The sequence below is a fragment of the Solanum dulcamara genome, chromosome 11, assembly GCF_947179165.1.
Source record: "Solanum dulcamara chromosome 11, daSolDulc1.2, whole genome shotgun sequence".
In the NCBI taxonomy this organism is placed as follows: domain Eukaryota; kingdom Viridiplantae; phylum Streptophyta; class Magnoliopsida; order Solanales; family Solanaceae; genus Solanum; species Solanum dulcamara.
The window spans coordinates 60,279,662-60,300,232 of record NC_077247.1 but is presented as its reverse complement, the minus strand read 5'-3'; the positions used below and the strand labels follow the sequence as shown (position 1 = coordinate 60,300,232).

General features: G+C 33.8%; 1 protein-coding gene across 1 annotated transcript; it reads left to right on the top strand.

The window, feature by feature from the left end:
* The first annotated feature begins 8,160 nt into the window (after positions 1-8,160).
* LOC129874053 (structural maintenance of chromosomes protein 4) lies at positions 8,161-18,766 on the top strand. The gene is made up of 28 exons (XM_055949274.1): positions 8,161-8,529; positions 8,649-8,738; positions 9,055-9,156; positions 9,236-9,412; positions 9,578-9,708; positions 9,987-10,065; positions 10,147-10,304; positions 10,555-10,630; positions 10,869-10,997; positions 11,105-11,249; positions 12,474-12,604; positions 12,900-13,052; positions 13,141-13,330; positions 13,655-13,788; positions 14,555-14,713; positions 15,100-15,408; positions 15,524-15,700; positions 15,810-15,893; positions 15,970-16,179; positions 16,266-16,355; positions 16,436-16,557; positions 16,702-16,857; positions 16,944-17,051; positions 17,134-17,194; positions 17,899-18,033; positions 18,120-18,207; positions 18,299-18,371; positions 18,455-18,766. Exons 1-28 carry the CDS (start codon positions 8,377-8,379, stop codon positions 18,573-18,575), a joined length of 3,741 nt encoding a protein of 1,246 aa, XP_055805249.1. The 5' UTR covers positions 8,161-8,376; the 3' UTR covers positions 18,576-18,766.
* The last annotated feature ends 1,805 nt before the right edge of the window (positions 18,767-20,571 follow it).

Sequence of the window (20,571 nt, the reverse complement as noted above, 5' to 3'; positions counted from 1 at the left end):
CAAGAGTCAATAGCAGATCATATAATAGGAAACAGAGTCATGTGCACCGTTGGACAAAGACACTTTGCTAGTCCTAGAGCTCATTTCATACTGCATTTAACTCTTCCATGTGGTTTTATTTAATTGCAATTGAACATGACGAGCAACTCATTTGTACGCTTTACCATTAAAGCAGGTAGGGGGTGTTTGTAATTGAAAAATCAAATCAAATCGACCGAATAATCGATATATAAAAGGGAAAACATTCAAAATTGGTTTTGTCATTTTGAGAAATAGTTTGGTTTTGCTTTATTGTTAACATTGGGGTCATTTATTCTCTCACTATTACAAAATCGAGATATATTTATCTTTATTGCTAACGAAATCCTTACAAAATAAGAAATAAAAAATATTCAAAATTACCCCTATGGTTTGCAAAATATCAAACAATGTCCCTATACTTATTTGGTCACAAGATTGTTTTCAATTTCAGTCCTGCAAACTTAAAGATGATACTGAGGTGGCTAAATATCAAATACATTATAATTTCGACTATTTTTTAAACAGTGATGCTCCGAGTGGTTATTCACTCACTGGACCCAATAATTAGCCCACTTGATAAAAAGCGCCCAATAGTAATGCGAGTGGTCATTCGGCCCATGTTGTGTTAGCAGACTGAAAATTGGGCTCTACAACGGTTTTCGACTCTCCTAAATTCTAATAGAATATTAGCTCAAAAGGAAAAGAAAATTAATGTGGAACGCATTTTATGGGAATGAAGCCCACAAAATTTTGCTTGCAAAGAGAAATTTTATGTATTTTTCAATTATTTTTTCATATTTTCTGAAAAAGATATTCGATATTCGTATTAAGACTTGGGTAAATTCGAATTACACATTGCCCTATTTTTGAGGGTGACATTTTCAATATAATCTTTTCCCACATGGGCTAAGGGCTCTAATCCGAGACATTTTAAAGTGGAGAGATCTCAACTATCTCATTATAACTCAGGTTGATGGTTTATATTGAAGTAGTTAAACTTTAACTTGGTCGGTTGCTATTTTATCAACTTTGACTACTTTCACTATGTGATGACTTATATATATTGATTTGACTTGAAAAAGAAATAGAAGAAGCACTGCTACAACCATGGGGCCAGATGAAATCTAATTTGTCCAACAGTTGCTTGCATGATACTCACAATATTTATTAAGAAAAATTAATTAAGAAACAGAAACTAGTCGTCGTAAATTAAATAATTAGAGAGTGATAAAAAGAACTCAAGAAGTTGACCTTTGCGTTTGGGTACGTTGACCTTGCCTTTTAATTATTCTTTCATGACATTTAAATATTAAATTTCTATAAATTAAAAGTCCTACCGATCACAACTCGTATATATAAAATAACTGAATCAGAGAGATAATAATGAAGCTTATGTGGATCCATTATTATCTTTTCATATTAAAAACTAGTTAGACGAAATATTATCGTACGTAACACTTGCATTTTTTAAAAATAATTTTCTAAATTTTCCATGCATATATTATCTTTTTGATTGGTCACATCACACGAAGATGACTAGTAATAGTATTTATTACTAGTATAATTGCTAGTTTATGTTTAAAATTTTACAAGGCATACTTATCGTGTGGAGAACAACAAATTAATTAAAGAAAGAAAAAAAATGAACTACATCTCCCCGTTACTTAAAAGCAATATTCCTATATATTATTTGCAATTACAAAAGTATGAGACGGCATCTAGCTTGTGTCAAGTTGCATCAATCAACGCCAAGTTTCCTAATTAAAGCAAACAATTTCATTATCGGTGTCAATAATTAAAACCGTGCTTAGTTGTCTTATTGATTTGATAATTAGTTACGTCAATTTAAATTTATTCACAAACAAATAGAGGAAAAAGTTAAATTTAGGTGCCTAAGATTCTTTGTTTACTGGTCCCAAAAGCTAATGAAATTCAGAAGCCTTTTTATTTTATTTTTAGTGTGGGCATCACAAGATGGGTCGGGTAGGTGAGAAACAAATTCTGCCTTATGAGTCATAATTCAATTTAACCTTCACTAAAGTACAATCATGCTTCTCTTTAATTAAGGACCTATCAACCACAAAATCCCATTACCATTAACATTTACTAACTACCTTCTTTGTCCACTTTATTTCAATTACTTTATCTAATGCATATCATAATTATATTTAACTATCTTCCTCCACCCACCCCTCCGGGCTCCGATCCTCTTTTTGTATATATCGACATATATATTCACTCAAGCATCTATGTATATGTTATGTATTTATAAACGGGAAAACTAAGTTTATATCCCATAAAAATAAAATAATTACAAACAAATGCCCTTTTACAATTCATAACCCCAAGACATGAGATTCACAAGCAAAATACTATCGCAGTAGCAATATACTGATATAGTATCATTGAGGCTACTTCAGTCCTTAATGATACCACCACAGTATATAAATATACTGTCATAGTATCATTGATGTCTACTTCAATCCTTTAGTTACATCTCTATGAAAACCATCATATATTGACACAGTATCATTAAGGATCGTTTCATATAATCATTAAGGATCGTTTCTTGCAAATGTTGAATAATACCATCATAGTATATATATTGTGATGGTATCATAAAAGTTTTCCTAAGTCATTCGATATTACATAAATGATACTACCACAGTATATTCATATATTATAATGATATTGAAAATCCTTAATGGGACACTTTTAAAATCCTCAATGATACCATAACAATATATTGATAGCTTATTGGTATCATATAGGATTGAACTATTTTTTTAAGAAATAAAAATAAAACAATTAAGAGAAAATTATTAAAATCATAATCTTATTTATTAAACTAATTAGTAAATATATTCTTTGTGATACTCCGTCGGTATATTGATACCATATCAGTATCATATAGAACTGAGTTTAATCCTCCGTGATACTCCATCGCTATATGATACCCTTTCAGTATCATTTAGGGTGGATGCTGACGTCATCATGATGTCAACGCGCGAATTTAAAAATAATTAAAGAGGGTACAGAGTAATTAGTTTGGCTGAAGGCATATATAAAAGTTATTTAAGAAAAGGGTATGTAGTGGTAAATAGTTTGTTTAAAGGGTCAATTTTTTATCTAGTTTTCCCTTTATAAAAATGTATTAATGTGCGCAAACAACTTTTGTGATAATTTTATTAGATCGTATAGGAAGTTATCTCATGTATTGTATTATTTAGGGGCGACACCTAAGACATAATTATATTTTTAAAAATGTCAATTATATTAACATTGAAAAAAATAAAGGAAAAGGGTAGGGTACAAGGATACCTTAATGGCTCACATATACATGCAAGTGCCTAAAATTTTAAGCGTGCATGACCAAAATTATTGGACTATATATATATGATGTTGAGTCGGGTGAATTTAACTCTTATCGCCCTTCACCGTAAGCACTGAATGAATAAAAAAGACTTTTATATAACTACTATCGTATAACACATTCCGTGGGCGGCCTTCAAATTGGAAGCATGAACATTTTCAACATAAATGGGTGAAAAACTTTTAAGGCTCGTTGAGGTCGTTATCCAACATTGCCAAACACATTGTCTAGAAGAATTAATCAAATGTTATTACATGTGAGGCCTAATTTTCTGGTTGTCCCAAATCTGATGCCAACTTTAGAGAAAGAAAACGATAATTTGCTCTTCTAATTTTATTTAATACAAGTAGCTAGCACTCTTGCTTAATTCCTCATTAATGTGTCTAAATAACTCATCATATAATTTGATATACGACAATTCGTTTCATAAATAATAATGATCATGATTTATACACTCGAAAAAAATGCTGATAAAAGAGAGTTTATATATTCCTAATAACCAGATCAAGAATATAGAGCTCTATCGTTCATTTTTAATATGCGTAGCAATTAATTGGAGTATCCAATAGTTAGTTAAATGGTATATATGTACCAAAAATATAAAAAATAAGTTACTTAAATGGATATCCATCATATTAATTTGTGTAATTACTACGCTAAACATTTTTTTTGTTCTTACATCTGCATGGAAATAAACTCGAAGGGAGGACAAAAGGTTTGTCTACGCAGTTTTGGTATGTTATACTATAAATAATCTAATTACATATTTTGATTAATAGACTCTAGAACTTTCTTGGCAGCCTTGGATTAGAAATAGACTAAAACTTTAATTATCATCCATGAGGGCCACATTACTTTAATTAGTCTTAAATAGTAGCAAACATATATGGCTGCCATTCCATAAAAATCCATCACCATTAACCAATAGGTAATTATAATGTAATGAATTATTTATATTTTTCCAAAAAACTAGTGGCGGCAAATCCTTTTAAACCAAGCTAGCTAGTTTGATACTACGTAATTAGAAGTTGGTGCAATCAATTCATCATGACAAATATAACTATATATATATAAAGAAAAGATTACCATGACATTAATTAATGAAAGAGCGTAACAGTAAAAACACTGTGTAATCAAGATCATTTGGGACGGTTAAAAAACAAAGTCTAATTAATTAACTACTAATAAATTGGTATCAATATCATATAACTTTTTCGATACAAAGAAAAAGGTTTTATTCGGTTGTTGTATAAATATGCCTTCTAGGGTTAGGGTTTTCCAGATAACCAAGAGAAGCTAGGTGTTTTATTTTTATTATTCTCTTCCACCTAGGAGAGATGAAAAAAGTTTTGAGGAGAAATGACTCCTCAAGAAACTCTACAAATTCATCATTTACCGTTAGGACAGTGAGATATGTAGAGTGCCAGAAGAATCATGCTGCCAGTATCGGTGGATACGTCGTTGATGGGTGCCGGGAGTACACTAGTACTTCCGGCACCTTTAATTGTGCAGCCTGTGGCTGCCACCGAAATTTCCACAGAAGAGAAGTGGAAACTGATGTTGCTTCTGATTGTACTTCTGCTTCTTCCACTACTACATGAAGTAAGTTTTAAATCGGATCATTTGTCTCTTTGTGTTTGTGTCTCGAAGGAGTGAAGAAATTTATGGGGAGGGATTTCTAATTTCCCTATTTGGCAGCTTGTGTTTTATAAATATATATGTGTGTGTGAATAAAGTGTGAAATCGTTTGTAATGATTTGCATGTTGATGGTCAAGAGTGAACCTTTTATTTATATGTAATAAATTTGTACTGAATTTAGGGGAGAAAAGATGTGTTTCTGTTTTGATTAGACTTGATGGTCTATTTCTCAAATTCTTTATATGACTAAGCATTTTGTGTTATTAAAAAAATTGTTTGGCACAAAGAAAATCAAAGTTATTCCAAACTTGTAGAAATTAGTTAAACATTAATGTGTTGTTTGAAGGACCTCCGATCGGGAGGGGAGGCCAGCAGATGATGAAAATTCTGTCTCAGCCATTTAATTGAATATTAATTAATGTTTTTCTAGTAACTATTAACCTTATTATTATATGATGATAGAAATTCCCATAATATATATATAGTGACTAATTGACTATGTATATTAAAAGTTTCCATGATGATATCATGTCATGTCTCTGAGTTATTTTTTATCTGCCGATGGATATATAGAGCAATTGCATTATAAGTGTCAAATTTTGCTCAAGTCTCTACATAAATTTGATCTTCCCTTCGATTTTTTCCCCGTAATGCAGAGTAGTTAAGCCATTTTATTCTCGACTACTTACTTGCGTCCCTTGAATATATGTTATCATGTTTTAAGATATTAAAAGAATATGGCAACAAATCTCTTAACATCACCATATATTCCAAATTATATGTGGCTGATAATTTTAAGTGCTAGAAGAAATTAACAGAATGAGGATATTGCAAAAGGACTCGCGTTTGGTGCTCTTATTACAATGAGCACAACAATATATGCCATGGTCATAAGATTGCATGTGGCTGGATAAGATAAGCACAATTGTGTGATATATATCTCAGATGGAGTTAGGTATTATGGAAGGGAGCAAAACTTTAGGTAAGTGTTAATTTTTAATCAGGTATGTGTCAAATCTATGAATTTATAGAAGCCTCACAGCCGCATGTTTTTTTGGAGCTCCACACTTTCTTTTATCCAGATACCATGCACATTCATGAAACAATGGGTTCCAAATTTCAGCCTATTATGCGGTTCCATTTAACACCGATGTCAAATTATCTCCGCGTGATATATAAACTGTGAGTTCGAGACGTATCACACCCAATGTGGAATACTTTAATTATGCACCAAATTGCCCCTATCTAAGTTACGTACAAATGTATAATGTGGAGTATTAATCTTTTTTCTCTCTTTTACATTGTCTTTACCCAACTCTAAAATCTATTGTTCATGTTATATATATACATGATGAGCTAGCTAATTAATAAACTCATTGGAGAAAGTACTGTGGTGACATTTAGTGCGTTCATTCTTAATTTGATCATTCTATGATCCTAAGTCCTAATGGTGAGAAGTCATATATCTAAGGTTGCAATGATGCATGCACCAAATTCAAGGATCGTCAATTTGAAACTAACAAAAATGTGCAAGAAGTAGACCAAATAATTCATTGAAACATGTTTGTGCGTAATCATAATGATACGGAGTACTATCTGTAATGTTTTATTTTTCGCCTTCATTATACGTATGACTATTACATTAATGTCCTTTCAAATTTTGTAACGGAGACTCTAACTTATCTGACTCTTGTCATATTCAAAATGAAGGAATTTACGAAAATGTAGTTTTTGCATATTTTCCAGTGGTGAGATTCCTCTAAAAATTAGAGTTATAGTTTTTCTCTCGGCTTCCCTATATTTTGACAGGTCGATTAGTTCACCTTAATCGAATGATTGGATCTAATTTTTTTAAAAGAAGAATGTTATTATTTGTGTTGGAACTTGTATGAGTTTAGTGACCCAATCTATATAAGAGCGATCAATGGGCCAAACACAATTTTACCAAGAAATTTGGGCTGAAAATAATTTGAACACATTATTCTAGGCTTGTTCATGAGCTGTATAATTAATTGGGGAAGTGCACACGCTATTTGGGTTCACTATTCAAATTATACTCTGCATTTGCAAGTCTATTCACTTTGAAACAATACCAAGCTAATAAGAAGTGTCTTGAGTTTGAACTTTCAGTCATGTTTGCCAGAAGTTCAGGTATTTGTGATAATTAATCCCACTCCGAAATTACAATTTCTAACACTTCAATAATCCCACTCCGAAATTACAATTTCTAACACTTCAATAGTAGCTACAACAGTAATCCCACGAGGCATGAGTGCATGTGGTTTTGTCAAATATTTGACACCCTGTATCGATCATTCTTTATTCTCTGCATAGGCATATAAGTTCCTGACAAGAATGAAATTGTGTCAAAACTAAATTATCTTCAAATTGTCACCTTCTCTAAGTTGGACTTGACATAAATTTCTCAAACAATTGACGCCGCTTGGACATGATTTCAAATTTGAAGATTTAAAGTTTGAAATTTTATTTGGATGAACAATTTTGATTTTATAAGTTATTGTTTTTTCTCATAAAAATAAAAGTCTCACTATTCGTTAAAAACTATTAAAATTTTTCAACCCTTATACAATCTTACCAAACTAGCAAACCATAATTCATTAACAAGGTATCAGAATATCTTAAGGCGCCATAATAATAAATCACATATCTCCGTGTTTATTTTATAAAAGAATCTTTGCGACTACATGCTATTACAAATTTTTAAATACACATAATTTAACAATTGTCCACTAATTTATAATAGTGTTAAGTAGATATTTTTCAATGGGGTATGATTTTTTCACATGGTACGAAACAATCTCGAGCAAGAGTCAATGACTTATGGGTCATATTTTACATTTTAAAAATTTTGAAATCCTTCTTTTGAAGAATTTTGGATTTAAAATCATCGTTTGATATTGTAATTAAAATTTTATGCAATTTTCATAAATATACGTTGACTTCAAATCAAAACTTGAAATTAAAATCTCAAACCTATGGTCAAACGCCTAACCAAGATTTAGGCCAGGAAAGCATTGTCTGGGCTTCAGGAAATTAGGCGGGCCGACGCCATGCTCCTAAGTCTGTTTAAGACATTCAACTTAGCCCGTTTTGATTTAGAAGAGCCCATTATAAGAGCCTAAATCTTACCGGAGTTTCCCGCCCAAACATTCCTTATTGTTCTGACTAAAAGTTTAAATTCTTGCGCTACTACTAAAAAAAGTAGTTCAAATCTTCTCTCGCGCTGCTCTTCTACTCCAGCACTTCGCCGGAGTTGACCTTCAGAAGCTAGTCCTTCAGTCCTCCTTTTCAGTACATCAAAAGCTATTCTGCGGGAGTAAAAATGGCCGTAGATATGGAATTTTCAAACTCCAACGGATCCACGAATGAGTCATCTCGCCCTGGATCTAGACCTCCGAGGCTATTCATCAAAGAGATGGTGATGAGAAACTTCAAATCTTATGCGGGCGAACAGCGTGTTGGCCCATTCCACAAGGTTAGGGTTTGTTTTTCCACATTTTCCAGTAATTGAGTATTTCAAGAATTAAGTGGTAATTGAATATTTAAAAAATTAAGTTCATTCACTTTATCTGAAACAAATTCCCTACTGGACAGAGCTTTTCTGCAGTTGTTGGTCCTAATGGCAGTGGAAAGAGTAATGTCATCGACGCAATGCTCTTCGTATTCGGAAAGCGAGCCAAACAGGTAAGAATATGATTTTTTTTTAATTTCATTTTTTTTGGCACAATTTTGAGAAAAATTGTAATATCATTTCATTATTATAACTTCTAAAATATTATTCTCTTGGTGAATAAAGTAAAAGTTAACTATGCTTACAAAATTAATTGTGCAAAAAAGTACATTAATCACGAGCTTAGTTACCTTTGATGTAAAATTTATTGCATGATTGTAAACGGCTGTTAGCTCTGCTAAGTTGAAGGTCGGGGACAACAATTCTTTAAAATGGACTGTTCTGTCTGTATGCTTATTGAAACTTGAACTTCAATGATAAATTGTGCAGATGCGTCTAAACAAAGTGTCAGAGCTCATCCACAATTCAACTAACCACCAGAATTTGGAAAGTGCTGGCGTGTCTGTTCATTTTCAGGAGATTACTGATTTGGTAATTGTGGATTTTACTGTTTCCGAAATGACTATTTAGAATCTCTGCTATATTCTAAGTGTTTCTTTTGTTTAAATAGGATGATGAGACATATGAAGCTGTTCCTGGAAGTGATTTTGTAATTACACGTGTGGCATTTCGAGATAATTCCTCTAAGTACTATATCAATGACCGAACAAGTAGCTTCACAGAGGTCACTAAGATGCTGAAAGGGAAAGGGATTGATCTAGATAACAACCGGTTTCTGATTCTTCAGGTCTATATTGTTTTTGTCATGTGATCTTGGTTGATTTCACAAATTGGATTCTATTCATATGGAGATGCCCATGGAATTTTGATGAAAAATCCATACATCTGATAGATTGATAGAGCGGTAGGAATTTCTCAAACGAACCACGCTAAAATGGTGGTTCTTTTGCAGGGTGAGGTTGAACAAATATCACTGATGAAGCCTAAAGGACAAGGACCACATGATGAAGGCTTTCTTGAGTATTTAGAGGATATTATAGGAACCGACAAATATGTTGAGAAGATTGATGAATCATTCAAGCAGTTAGTTCTCACTCTGAAATGAAAATCTTTTGGCATAAAAGAGTTCTTAGTTGCACACTCAATCTGGTGATATCATAATAGTTGTGCTACTCTTTTCCTTACCTATATGCTCTTTCTTTTCTCCCTTGTGTATAGTTTGCATCCTCGTTCTTATAGCTTTGCATGCTAATTTACTGTCATGAGCGTGTTTTGTGTATTCAGTGAGAAGATTATGTGCCTAAAAAGATGCACGTGTTACCTCTAGAATCTGCATTCACTATTTCTTGATGCTATCATAGGCTAGAAGCCCTCAATGAAAGAAGGTCTGGTATTGTTCAAATGGTTAAGTTAGCTGAGAAAGAAAGAGATAACTTGGAGGTAAGGTTAGACAATTACATGATGTATGATTTGGTTGAGCTCCCAGAAATGTGTTCATGTTGTCCATCTCTTCAATAACAGGGAGTGAAGAATGACGCAGAAGCCTACATGCTTAAAGAATTATCACTTCTCAAATGGCAAGAGAAAGTGACAAAATTAGCTTTTGAAGATAATTCAACTCGAATTACAGACATGCAGGCGAACATTTCTAGACAAGAAGAGAACCTGAAAAGCGAAAGGTGGCTTACTATATTTCATGAGGGCTATGCAAGAACATAGCGCTTCTTTTCTTTGTTGTTTATTTAGAATAAATCTGGAAACTACCTCCCCTCTTTGTTTTCCCTTTTCTCCCTTAGTTTTGTTACAAGAAAAGAGATAAACTCCTCTATCAGTGCCTTTAATTACGTTTCTTCATTTCAATACGATCCCCCTTCTATACAGTAGTGCTTTCATTGAGAGTTGAACTCTATGACTTTCTTAACTTTTCAGGGAGAAAATTAAGGAAAATAGCAAGACATTAAAGGACCTTGAGTCAAAGCATTCAAAGTATCTGAAAAGACAAGAGGTATGGAATAAAAAGCGTGTATACCCTTTGCATATTATCCTTTAATTAAGAATGCGTTGGTTTCCTTGGGAATTCGTAAGTATAACGATATTACGGTTTTAAATCTGATATAACCAGAATGGGGTGGATTCTTTTCCTACTTTTTGAGTTGATCATGAATTAAGTGTCTTTATTAGTTGGCATGAGTACTATTACAATGGTCAAAGAGTTCAGATTTATTTTGCTCGAAACCCCGTAGGAGCTTGATAACAATCTAAGGCGCTGCAAGGATGAGTTCAAGGAATTTGAGAGGCAAGATGTAAAGTATCGAGAAGATTTAAATCACTTGAAGCAGAAGATCAAGAAACTGACCGATAAAATTGAGAAGGTATGAGATGCTGAAAGTTGTATCTTAGATTACAAATAAATATATATTTGTGAAGAAGAGGATCTTAGTTACTTGTAATCCTACTGTTTTTGTTTCATTGGTGATAGGATTCTCGTAAAATTTCTGACACAACTAATGAGTGCGAGGAGTCTGCAAATCTTATTCCAAAACTGGAGAAAGATATTCCAAGCTTGCAACAACTTTTAGTGGATGAGGAGAAAATTTTAGAGGAAATAAAGGAGAATTCTAAAGGTAGTGTACTTGAACCAAGTGCTTGCTTGGAGGTTTGCATGTGAGATACTCTGAATTTCTCTTGCTATTGCCATTATGCAACATTTTACAATTAATTAATCTATCAACAACACCTCAATTCCAATTAGTTGGGGTCGTATATTCTTATGACTGTTTCATATTATTTTGTCCCATTAGGGATCTCTAGATTTCACACTTATCTCTGCATAGGCATATAAGTTCTTTACCAGAATGAAATACTTTTGAAAAACTTAATCAACAATTACTACTCCTTATTCCAAGTAATTGGTATCGCCGTATCAGTTACAAGGATATTTTGTTGTACGTGGTGTTATGTTTGTTGGTAAAGCATTGGTTTGTAGAGATTTTAGATCTCTCTCTAAATAACTTTCCTCTATGATTTTAGATTTGCCTCATCTCCCTTTATATCCTTTAATCACTGTATGTCATATCGCTCCATTTACACTCATCTCTGTCCAATATTATACCAAATAAGATAAAAATAAAAAGTCCTAGAAGTTCTTTGTGTTTTCTACTAACATATAGTTGCATCACATTGATCCCAAAGAGATTATGCTGCAGGTTTCGTAACATGAAAGTAATTTATCTGGTTTTTGATTTATTTTTGTCCCTTATATATGACAGCTTTCTCTGTTTTCTACTAACATATAGTTGCATCACATTGATCCCAAAGAGATTATGCTGCAGGTTTCGTAACATGAAAGTAATTTATCTGGTTTTTGATTTATTTTTGTCCCTTATATATGACAGCTTTCTCTGTTTTCTACTAACATATAGTTGCATCACATTGATCCCAAAGAGATTATGCTGCAGGTTTCGTAACATGAAAGTAATTTATCTGGTTTTTGATTTATTTTTGTCCCTTATATATGACAGCTTTCTCATAACTCTCCATCAGTACATATGGAGTGGCATCACACTCAGAAGCCTTCCCGACTTTAAGCTTCTGGCTCGTTTCTCATTTTAAAAGTCTCCTTTTCTATTGACCTCTTTAGAAAATAATTTCCCTGCTTTGATAATTAATGGATGTCCCTATTGGTGTTTTTGGGTAAGAGTTAGATGGTTAGCAATTTAATTTATTACATAAGATCACTTTTGTGTCAGATTGTTGATACTTATTGCTCTTAATAGCCTTATCTATTGTTCTAGCTCTAACTTATCAAAATATATTGGTCTCACTCTTGTACAATTGTTTCCAAACAGTTGAAACTGAGGCTTTCCGCAGTGAGCTTGCTGCTGTTCGATCTGAATTAGAGCCTTGGGAAAAACACCTAATTGAGCACAAGGGAAAGCTTGAAGTGGCATCAACTGAAAGTAAACTTTTGAATGAGAAGGTATTTGCTGATTATTACATTTAACGTCTCCTCTCTATTCATATTTTGGCAGCTCTTTCCTTAAAATATGATTCACTTACCCTATGAGATCTGCATTTTTTTAACTGAAGCTGCATGAAGCATTTTAGTCATGACCTGTCTTATTCCAACACGGAAGCTTAAAATGCCGAGTGCATTACCTCATGTCAAGTTCCACAAGCAGTTTTTCAGAATAGTACACTTTTAAATTGCTTAGTTGGTCATTAAGCTTGCTATTTAATCTTTCACTCATGGGGTTAGTCATTAATACTTTCAGCATGAGGCTGGTCGTGCTGCTTATATTGAAGCACAAGAGCAGATTGTGGAAATACAGAAACGAATAGAGATGAAATCGGCAAGCACAAAAAGCATCGCCAATGAGCTTGAGAAGCACAAGCTTAAAGCACTTGAGGCTCGAGCTATTGAAAAGGTATGTGTTTTGAATATTTCTACTATTTGTCATTTTAAACCAGCTCTTGGATGTGTTCTGGGCTTGTGATGTACTTGACTGATTGTAGGAATGCCTTCAAGAACAAGAAAGATTGATACCTCTAGAACAAGCTGCCAGACAAAAGCTTACTGAGCTTTCATCTGTTATGGAATCTGAGAAGAGCCAGGGATCTGTCCTAAAAGCAATAATGCATGCTAAAGAGGCAAATGAGATAGATGGCATTTATGGTCGAATGGGTGACTTGGGTGCGATTGATGGTGAGCATATTTATGTCACATTTAAAAACTACTTCGCGTTCTTTGCTATCTTAATTGTTGTTTCATTTGTTGGCATAGTTAGTGAAATTGGGAGCTGAACTATAGTTCACTTAATGTGAACATAAAATACTGGAAAAAGGCTGGTTTCCAGTTTCCTTCTTAGTTTTGTTAAATATCTGATGCTTTGGACTTTTATTTTTGTCATTTGCTGAGGATTTTGTATCACAATTTATGTGCAGACTATATTAACTTTTTGATATTGATTTTAATCTATATTTATTCAACTTTTGTTTTATTTCTTCTGCATTATTTATTTTCCCACAGCGAAGTATGATGTTGCCATATCCACAGCATGTGCTGGGCTTGACTATATTGTAGTAGAAACTACAGCAGCAGCACAAGCTTGTGTGGAGCTTCTTCGTAGCAAAGCCCTTGGTGTAGCAACTTTCATGATTTTGGTATGTCTCCTTCAATTTTTGTAGCTTCTTAAATTATGCACCCCCTTTAGAGAAGCTAACCAACTGGTCTATAATTGGATTGAGATCTTACTGGTCTATGAGCCCGTTTGGATTGGCTTAAAAAAAGTAACTTTTATGTATGAAGTGCTTTTAGAACTTTGAAGTGCTGAAAGTTATTTTTATAAATAAGCAGTTGAGTGTTTGGATAAAAGTGCTTATGATGTGAATTTTAGGATTAGAAGAATAAAAAAAAGGTAGTTTGAGAATTTAGTTAAAATATAAGGGATATAAAAGTAATTTCCATGGTCAAAGAAAATGACTTTAAGCACTTTGGAAAAAAAAGTTAGGAATCCCAACTTTTCATTTTTGACTGACTTTAAGAACTTTATGGCTTAAAGTCAGCATTAGGCAAACACGTCCAAAAGCTAAAAAGGGATTTTAAGTTGGTTTTGACCAACTTAAAGCCAATCCAAACGGGCTCTATAATTTTTTTAATCTTAGTTGACTACGAAACGATGAAATTAAGCAAGTGAATAAAAGTATTGCATTCAAATAGTAGATAAATCTCACATTGATTTTGGAGGGGAAAAATGTATTTGGTTTCAACTATAAAGGGTGTTATTATCTTTAAAAATTACAATTCCAAAGTACTCAGTTAGACATCTATGGTATGGGACTTTGAACTCCAGTGGGAAGGAGACCCTGAAAAGTAAAATCGTTGGTTGTTTTTTCAAATGTGTATTTTTGACTTTACATATTTTCGCAGGAAAAACAAGCTCATTATTTGCCTAAAATCAAAGAGAAAGTCAGAACGCCAGAAGGAGTCCCACGCCTTTTTGATTTGGTTAAGGTTAGAGATGAGAGGATGAAACTAGCATTTTTCGCAGCATTAGGAAATACAGTTGTTGCAGAAGATATTGATCAGGTGACGTTTACATAATTCCTTTAATTGTTTCCGCATGAAATAGAACTGCTTTGACTATTTAGCATGCCATATCATTTTTTTGACCTGCTTAGTAAAATTATCTCTAGCAACATTGACTGATAAGCAAATGTAATAATTATTTTCTCTGTCGCCAAAATAAAGATATAGAAATATTCTAACCCTTGGATGTCTGAAATGAGATTTTAGCTGGGGTTCTCCAGTTATCTATCTTTTAGAGATACATGGAGATTTCAAATATTATTTTAGTAAGGACTGCCGATTGCCATAATTGTACGTCAAGACTCAGAAAGCATGCATTATACGTATTTTCATAATAAGTCAGAATTGCTGGATTAAGAAATTTGCGGAACTGTTAATTTTTGCAGGCATCACGTATTGCCTATGGTGGAGACAGAGAGTTTTGCCGTGTTGTAACACTTGAAGGTGCTCTTTTTGAGAAATCTGGAACAATGAGTGGTGGAGGGGGTAAGCCTCGTGGCGGAAAAATGGGCACATCTATCCGAGCTGCTAGTGTTTCACCAGAGGCTATATCTGCTGCTGAAAAAGAACTTTCGAGGATCGCCGAAAACTTGGATAGTCTACGCCAAAGAATTACTGATGCTGTGAAGTGTTACCAGGCCTCAGAGAAGGCTCTTTCTCATGGCGAGATGGAATTAGCCAAATGCAAAAAAGAGGTCTGAGTTCCACATTTTATTGATGTTATTTGCAATTGATTTTTATTACTATTATTCTTTCTCTTAATGCTGTTTTGCACCATCAGAACTAATTGCATTTTTGGTTTCTGTACAGATTGACAGTCTGAAGTCCCAATGCGATGATCTAAAAAAGCAACTGGATTCCTTGAAAAGTGCATCAGAGCCCAGTAAGGATGAAGTTAATAGATTGAAGGAACTCAAGAAAATAATTTCTGCTGAAGAAAAAGAAATGGACAGGCTTACACAAGGTTCAAAACAGCTGAAGGAGAAGGTGATAACATGTCTATCAGTTTATCCTTTTCTCAAGACATTCTATTTATTAGTTTCAAGTACCGCGAGCTGCAAAAGCTGTTTTAAAATCCAGTGTTTTATGTCTTCAGGCTTCAGAACTTCAGAATAAAATAGAGAATGCGGGTGGCGAGCGATTGAAAAATCAAAAGGCAAAGGTTACTAAAATACAGTCTGTAAGTGGAAAACTGACCTTTGTGCATGCTAAGTTTACGTGATTTACTGTTCACGCCTCTTTTTCCCCACCTGTAGGATATTGATAAAAAGAGCACAGAGATCAACCGTCGTAAGGTTCAGATAGAAACAGGACAGAAAATGATTAAAAAACTGACAAAGGGGATTGAGGAATCAAACAAAGAGAAGGAAAATCTATTTGCGGAGAAGGAGAAGTTACTTTCAATCTTCAAAGAGGTCGAACAGAAAGCTTTTACTGTTCAGGAGGACTACAAAAAGATACAGGAGGTTGTACCATTATTTCATGTTAAGATGGGCATCATAGCAAATTTCTGTTCTTTTTTTCTAATGTTTTTGTTTTCGTGATTTTCTAGCTCATTGATCAGCACAAAGATACTCTGAATGATGCTAAAAATGAATATGAGAATCTGAAGAAGACTATGGATGAGATGCGATCCTCAGAGGTCTTATGGCACTTATTCTGACATTTTTTCTTGCTTTTATTTATAAATGATTATGTAATCTAATGCAAGTGGAGCTGCAGGTAGATGCTGACTACAAGTTACAAGATATGAAGAAGGTTTATAAAGACTTGGAACTCAAAGGCAAAGGATACAAGAAAAAACTCGACGATTTGCATATTGCTCTGTCAAAGCATATTGAGCAGTAAGTCCTGGAGATCTTTTTCCGAAGGCAAAACATGTTATCACATTGTCAGCCTCCAATCTCTTTCTAATACACACAGACCCCTCAACTGTTATCCTTTTTGATTGTAATAAATGCCTTTTTCATTTCTTTCCCTGGGTATAGAATTCAAAAAGACTTGGTGGACACGGAGAAGCTTCAGGCAACTCTAAATGATGAAACTCTTGGTCAGACTTGTGATCTTAAGACATCTCTTGAGACAGTTTCACTTCTAGAGGCTCAACTGAAAGAGATGAACCCAAATCTTGACTCGATTTCTGAGTATGCACTTGTACTCATTTATAGAGAAGCTTCTAGCATGACTACGTCTCTTGATATTAAGTGCTAATAGTCTCTACTGTCACTAGGTATCGGAAGAAGGTATCTGTGTACAATGAAAGAGTTCAAGAGCTTAATTCTATCACTCAAGAGCGTGATGATATCAAAAAACAATATGATGAGTGGAGAAAAAGAAGGTAAGTTCCGTCCATCCTGCAACTTTTATTTTTCTTCCATATGCCAATGCTTCTCCTTCTTTAGTTTACAACATCTCTGTAGGTTGGATGAGTTCATGGCGGGCTTTAATGCCATATCTTTGAAGCTTAAAGAAATGTATCAGGTATTCAGCTTATTTTTGACTTGTTTTCTTATATGAAAGTTTTTCCCCATCTAATACTCGAGTTGAATTTCATCTGGGTAAGTGATTCTGCCATTTAATAATTTAGGGTTAGAGGAGTAAAGCGTGCTTTAGCAAAGATAGTAGGGTATCCTGATATCGTACATCATCGAGATTGTTTTCCTGTTATTAATCCTGTAGTTGCATGTATCAGGTATTCAGCTCATTTTTGACTTGTTTTCTTATATAAAAGTTTTCGTGATCTAATACTTGAGTTGAATTTCTTCTGGGTAAGTGATTCTGCCATTTAATATTGTACATCATCTATATCGTTTTCCTATTATTCTGTAGTTGCAGGGCATCTTCTTATTTTCTTGTCATGTCTGATTTGGATATTTGCCAATATTTCTGTTGCATGAACTGATTTGTTTAGAAATTGGGATTTATGTTGCGTGCCAATTTTTATTTTGAATTTTTCACTTCAAATTTCTTTCCCTGTTATGGAAAAGCAAGTTTGTAGATGGTTATCCTTTGGGGTTTTGGGGACTCTTTTAATTCATGAGATACAGCGTTCATGATATACAGCTAGTCAACAATTTATAAGTAAAAGAACCTTTACAATAAAATCGCAAATTGTAAAGTTAGTACCTGCACGAAATATATACCTTTATTAATAGAGTGTATTACTTTTTTGGTAATCTCCCCAGATGATCACCCTTGGAGGCGACGCAGAACTGGAATTAGTGGATTCTCTTGATCCGTTTTCTGAAGGTGTTGTTTTCAGTGTTAGACCTCCAAAGAAGAGCTGGAAGAATATTGCTAACTTATCAGGTGGTGAAAAGGTGTGTCAGGAGTGGCTATGGTTTTTGTATGTTACTGCAACATTATTGAAAAGCAATCCGATTTCTAATAACAATGTTGGTTTCAGACCCTCAGCTCATTAGCTCTTGTTTTTGCACTCCACCACTATAAACCCACTCCGCTTTATGTGATGGATGAGATTGATGCTGCTTTGGGTATGTTCTTTTTCTGCTTGTTGCATTTGCTAATTAAGATCAAGCTCCCAATATCTTCATGCTTTCTTTGTGATTTCCTTGCATGTCACAGATTTTAAGAATGTCTCGATCGTGGGGCATTATGTCAAGGACAGAACAAAAGATGCACAGTTCATAATCATAAGGTACTGTATTGGCGTATGTCAGATTCAAAGAAACAAGCACTAAGCATTTATTGTTATCTAAATTTTGTTTTGACGATATGCAGCCTTAGAAACAATATGTTTGAGCTAGCAGATCGGCTTGTTGGAATCTACAAAACAGATAACTGCACCAAGAGCATAACCATCAATCCAGGAAGCTTTGTAGTTTCTCAGAAAGCTGCTTGAGGTTGTTCCAGAAATTCTGATCCCTTCTTTTCTATCTTCTCTGTGCTGACAAGAATCTGGTTGATTGATACCTTAAGCTAATTTTGTAAGTTCTGTATTTTGTTGTGAAGTCATTGTAATATATATAGTTCATTTAACGAGTTACAGAATACTTACTGATATGATTAATGAAAGTCTGTGCTTTAAGTTAATGATTACTTTCAACTAGAACATATTTTTAACACAACGGGGACAGTCAAAATTCTGATGTTGCATAACACACTAATCAGAGTATTTCTGTGTGTCATGATTTCAATTTTACTTCCTCACTCGTGCTACTTGAAGATTATAGGCACTTGTAAGAAACTTGGATTTGAGCTGGTGGTTGGGAGTAAGCTTTACTGTAGTTACGGTGATCCTAATCTTAGTTACTTGTTCAGATACAGCTGACAGGATTAAAACGGCACCCGTAAACATGTTTGATTAATTTAAGTTTTACAATATAGTAATAACTGTTGTTGAATCTAAATGGACAGTGGTTTGCGTGTACCAACTCACTTTATATATCAATTAAATTTCAGTTGATGTCGCTGCCATGGGTACTACACTAAGAAGGTATAAGAGACTCAACAATAATTATTATTTTAGAATGACGAAAATTTTATTATATGTGACTGGTGTCCCTAAAGCCACATATATGATTTCGGAGCCATTTTGTTTCAGATTGTTTTCAGTTATGCGACTTGTATCCCTATACCCACATGTACGGTTTCAGTTTCTATGCAGGATGTGTACTCCCAAGTCCCATCACTATTATAGGAACACCAAGTTAACAATTGTCTAAATATAAAGTTTGAATATGCACCAAGGGAGGAGACGCAATTGACTTGATCCATGATTATCTTTCTTATTCATATTTGAGGTAAGATCAGACACGATAATGACATGGCATCCTCCTAGTTTAATTTCATCCCTAGGCTCCGCATGTTTTCTGATATATATAAGCTAGTGCCTAGTGGGACGAATGGTTAGGTTTGCTGCCATAAAACTAAAAGGAGCGGATTCGTGTAGATCGCCTTGCGCCAAACGGCCCCAACCTTAACTATTTGCCTCTCCAAAAGACAATTCTCAATTCTTTATCTTATCATGTAGACATTGATAAAAGTTTTCAGTATACCTAATCTTATCATAGAGAAGTTTCCTAGCAGTTTTCACTTTGATTCTTTCAATCTTCCTGTCAATAACCAAGATTCTAGCAAATTCATTTGATCATTTAATCAATAACACCTTCGGTATGTGGAGCTTCTGGATAGGATCATCCAATCATTTCTTAGTGGAGGGACATGCTGCATGCCGCCATTTTTATGAGTTCAATAAAAACTCAGTAAATATGTAACAATCACAAAAGTTCAATACATATAAAATTATGAATCCTTAATTTAAAAAAGACAAGGGATTCGGGCTAAGATGTTGAATCCATCAAATTCAAATCTTAGATATGCCTTTGCTTGGTGTGACATGGTTCATAACAGTAGCGTCATAGTGGTATTTTATTATTGACCAAGGGAAAACTTCTTAATTCGTAAATATTATAAACTTATGGTTTGTAGTAATGCACAGTTTAAGTATCCAAAACAACTGCATTATGAGCCACGAAAGTTGAAAACCCCTCAACAAAAAACTATCAATATAGTGACCAACTAACAACTATTGTACGTATAATTCAGTCAACGGAAGCAAGCTCCTTCAATTGGATAACTAACCTGCACGCATTTCCAGCCCCAAGTTAAGAAAGAAAATTAAGTCCGAAAACATATATCGTTCCGTTCAAATTTATGTGATGTAGTTTTATTTGGCATTCAGAAAGAAAACCTGACTTTTGAAAAGATCTAAAATAAGTCATAAATATTTGTATGATTATACGTCATTTCATTAAAGATAAAAATAAATATTTAAAAACTAAGTTATTACTAAATATAAATATGTTTCATTTTTTTTTAGATCGACTAAAAAAGAA

What these genes read in the sequence shown, in the direction of transcription:
- LOC129874053 (XM_055949274.1), top strand. Translation starts at nt 8,377, where the DNA reads ATGGCCGTAGATATGGAATTTTCAAACTCCAACGGATCCACGAATGAG. An exon ending in TCGGAAAGCGAGCCAAACAG is followed by an intron (nt 8,739 to 9,054) that starts GTAAGAATATGA and finishes TAAATTGTGCAG; the next exon opens with ATGCGTCTAAACAAAGTGTC. An exon ending in AGGTTACTAAAATACAGTCT is followed by an intron (nt 15,894 to 15,969) that starts GTAAGTGGAAAA and finishes CCCCACCTGTAG; the next exon opens with GATATTGATAAAAAGAGCAC.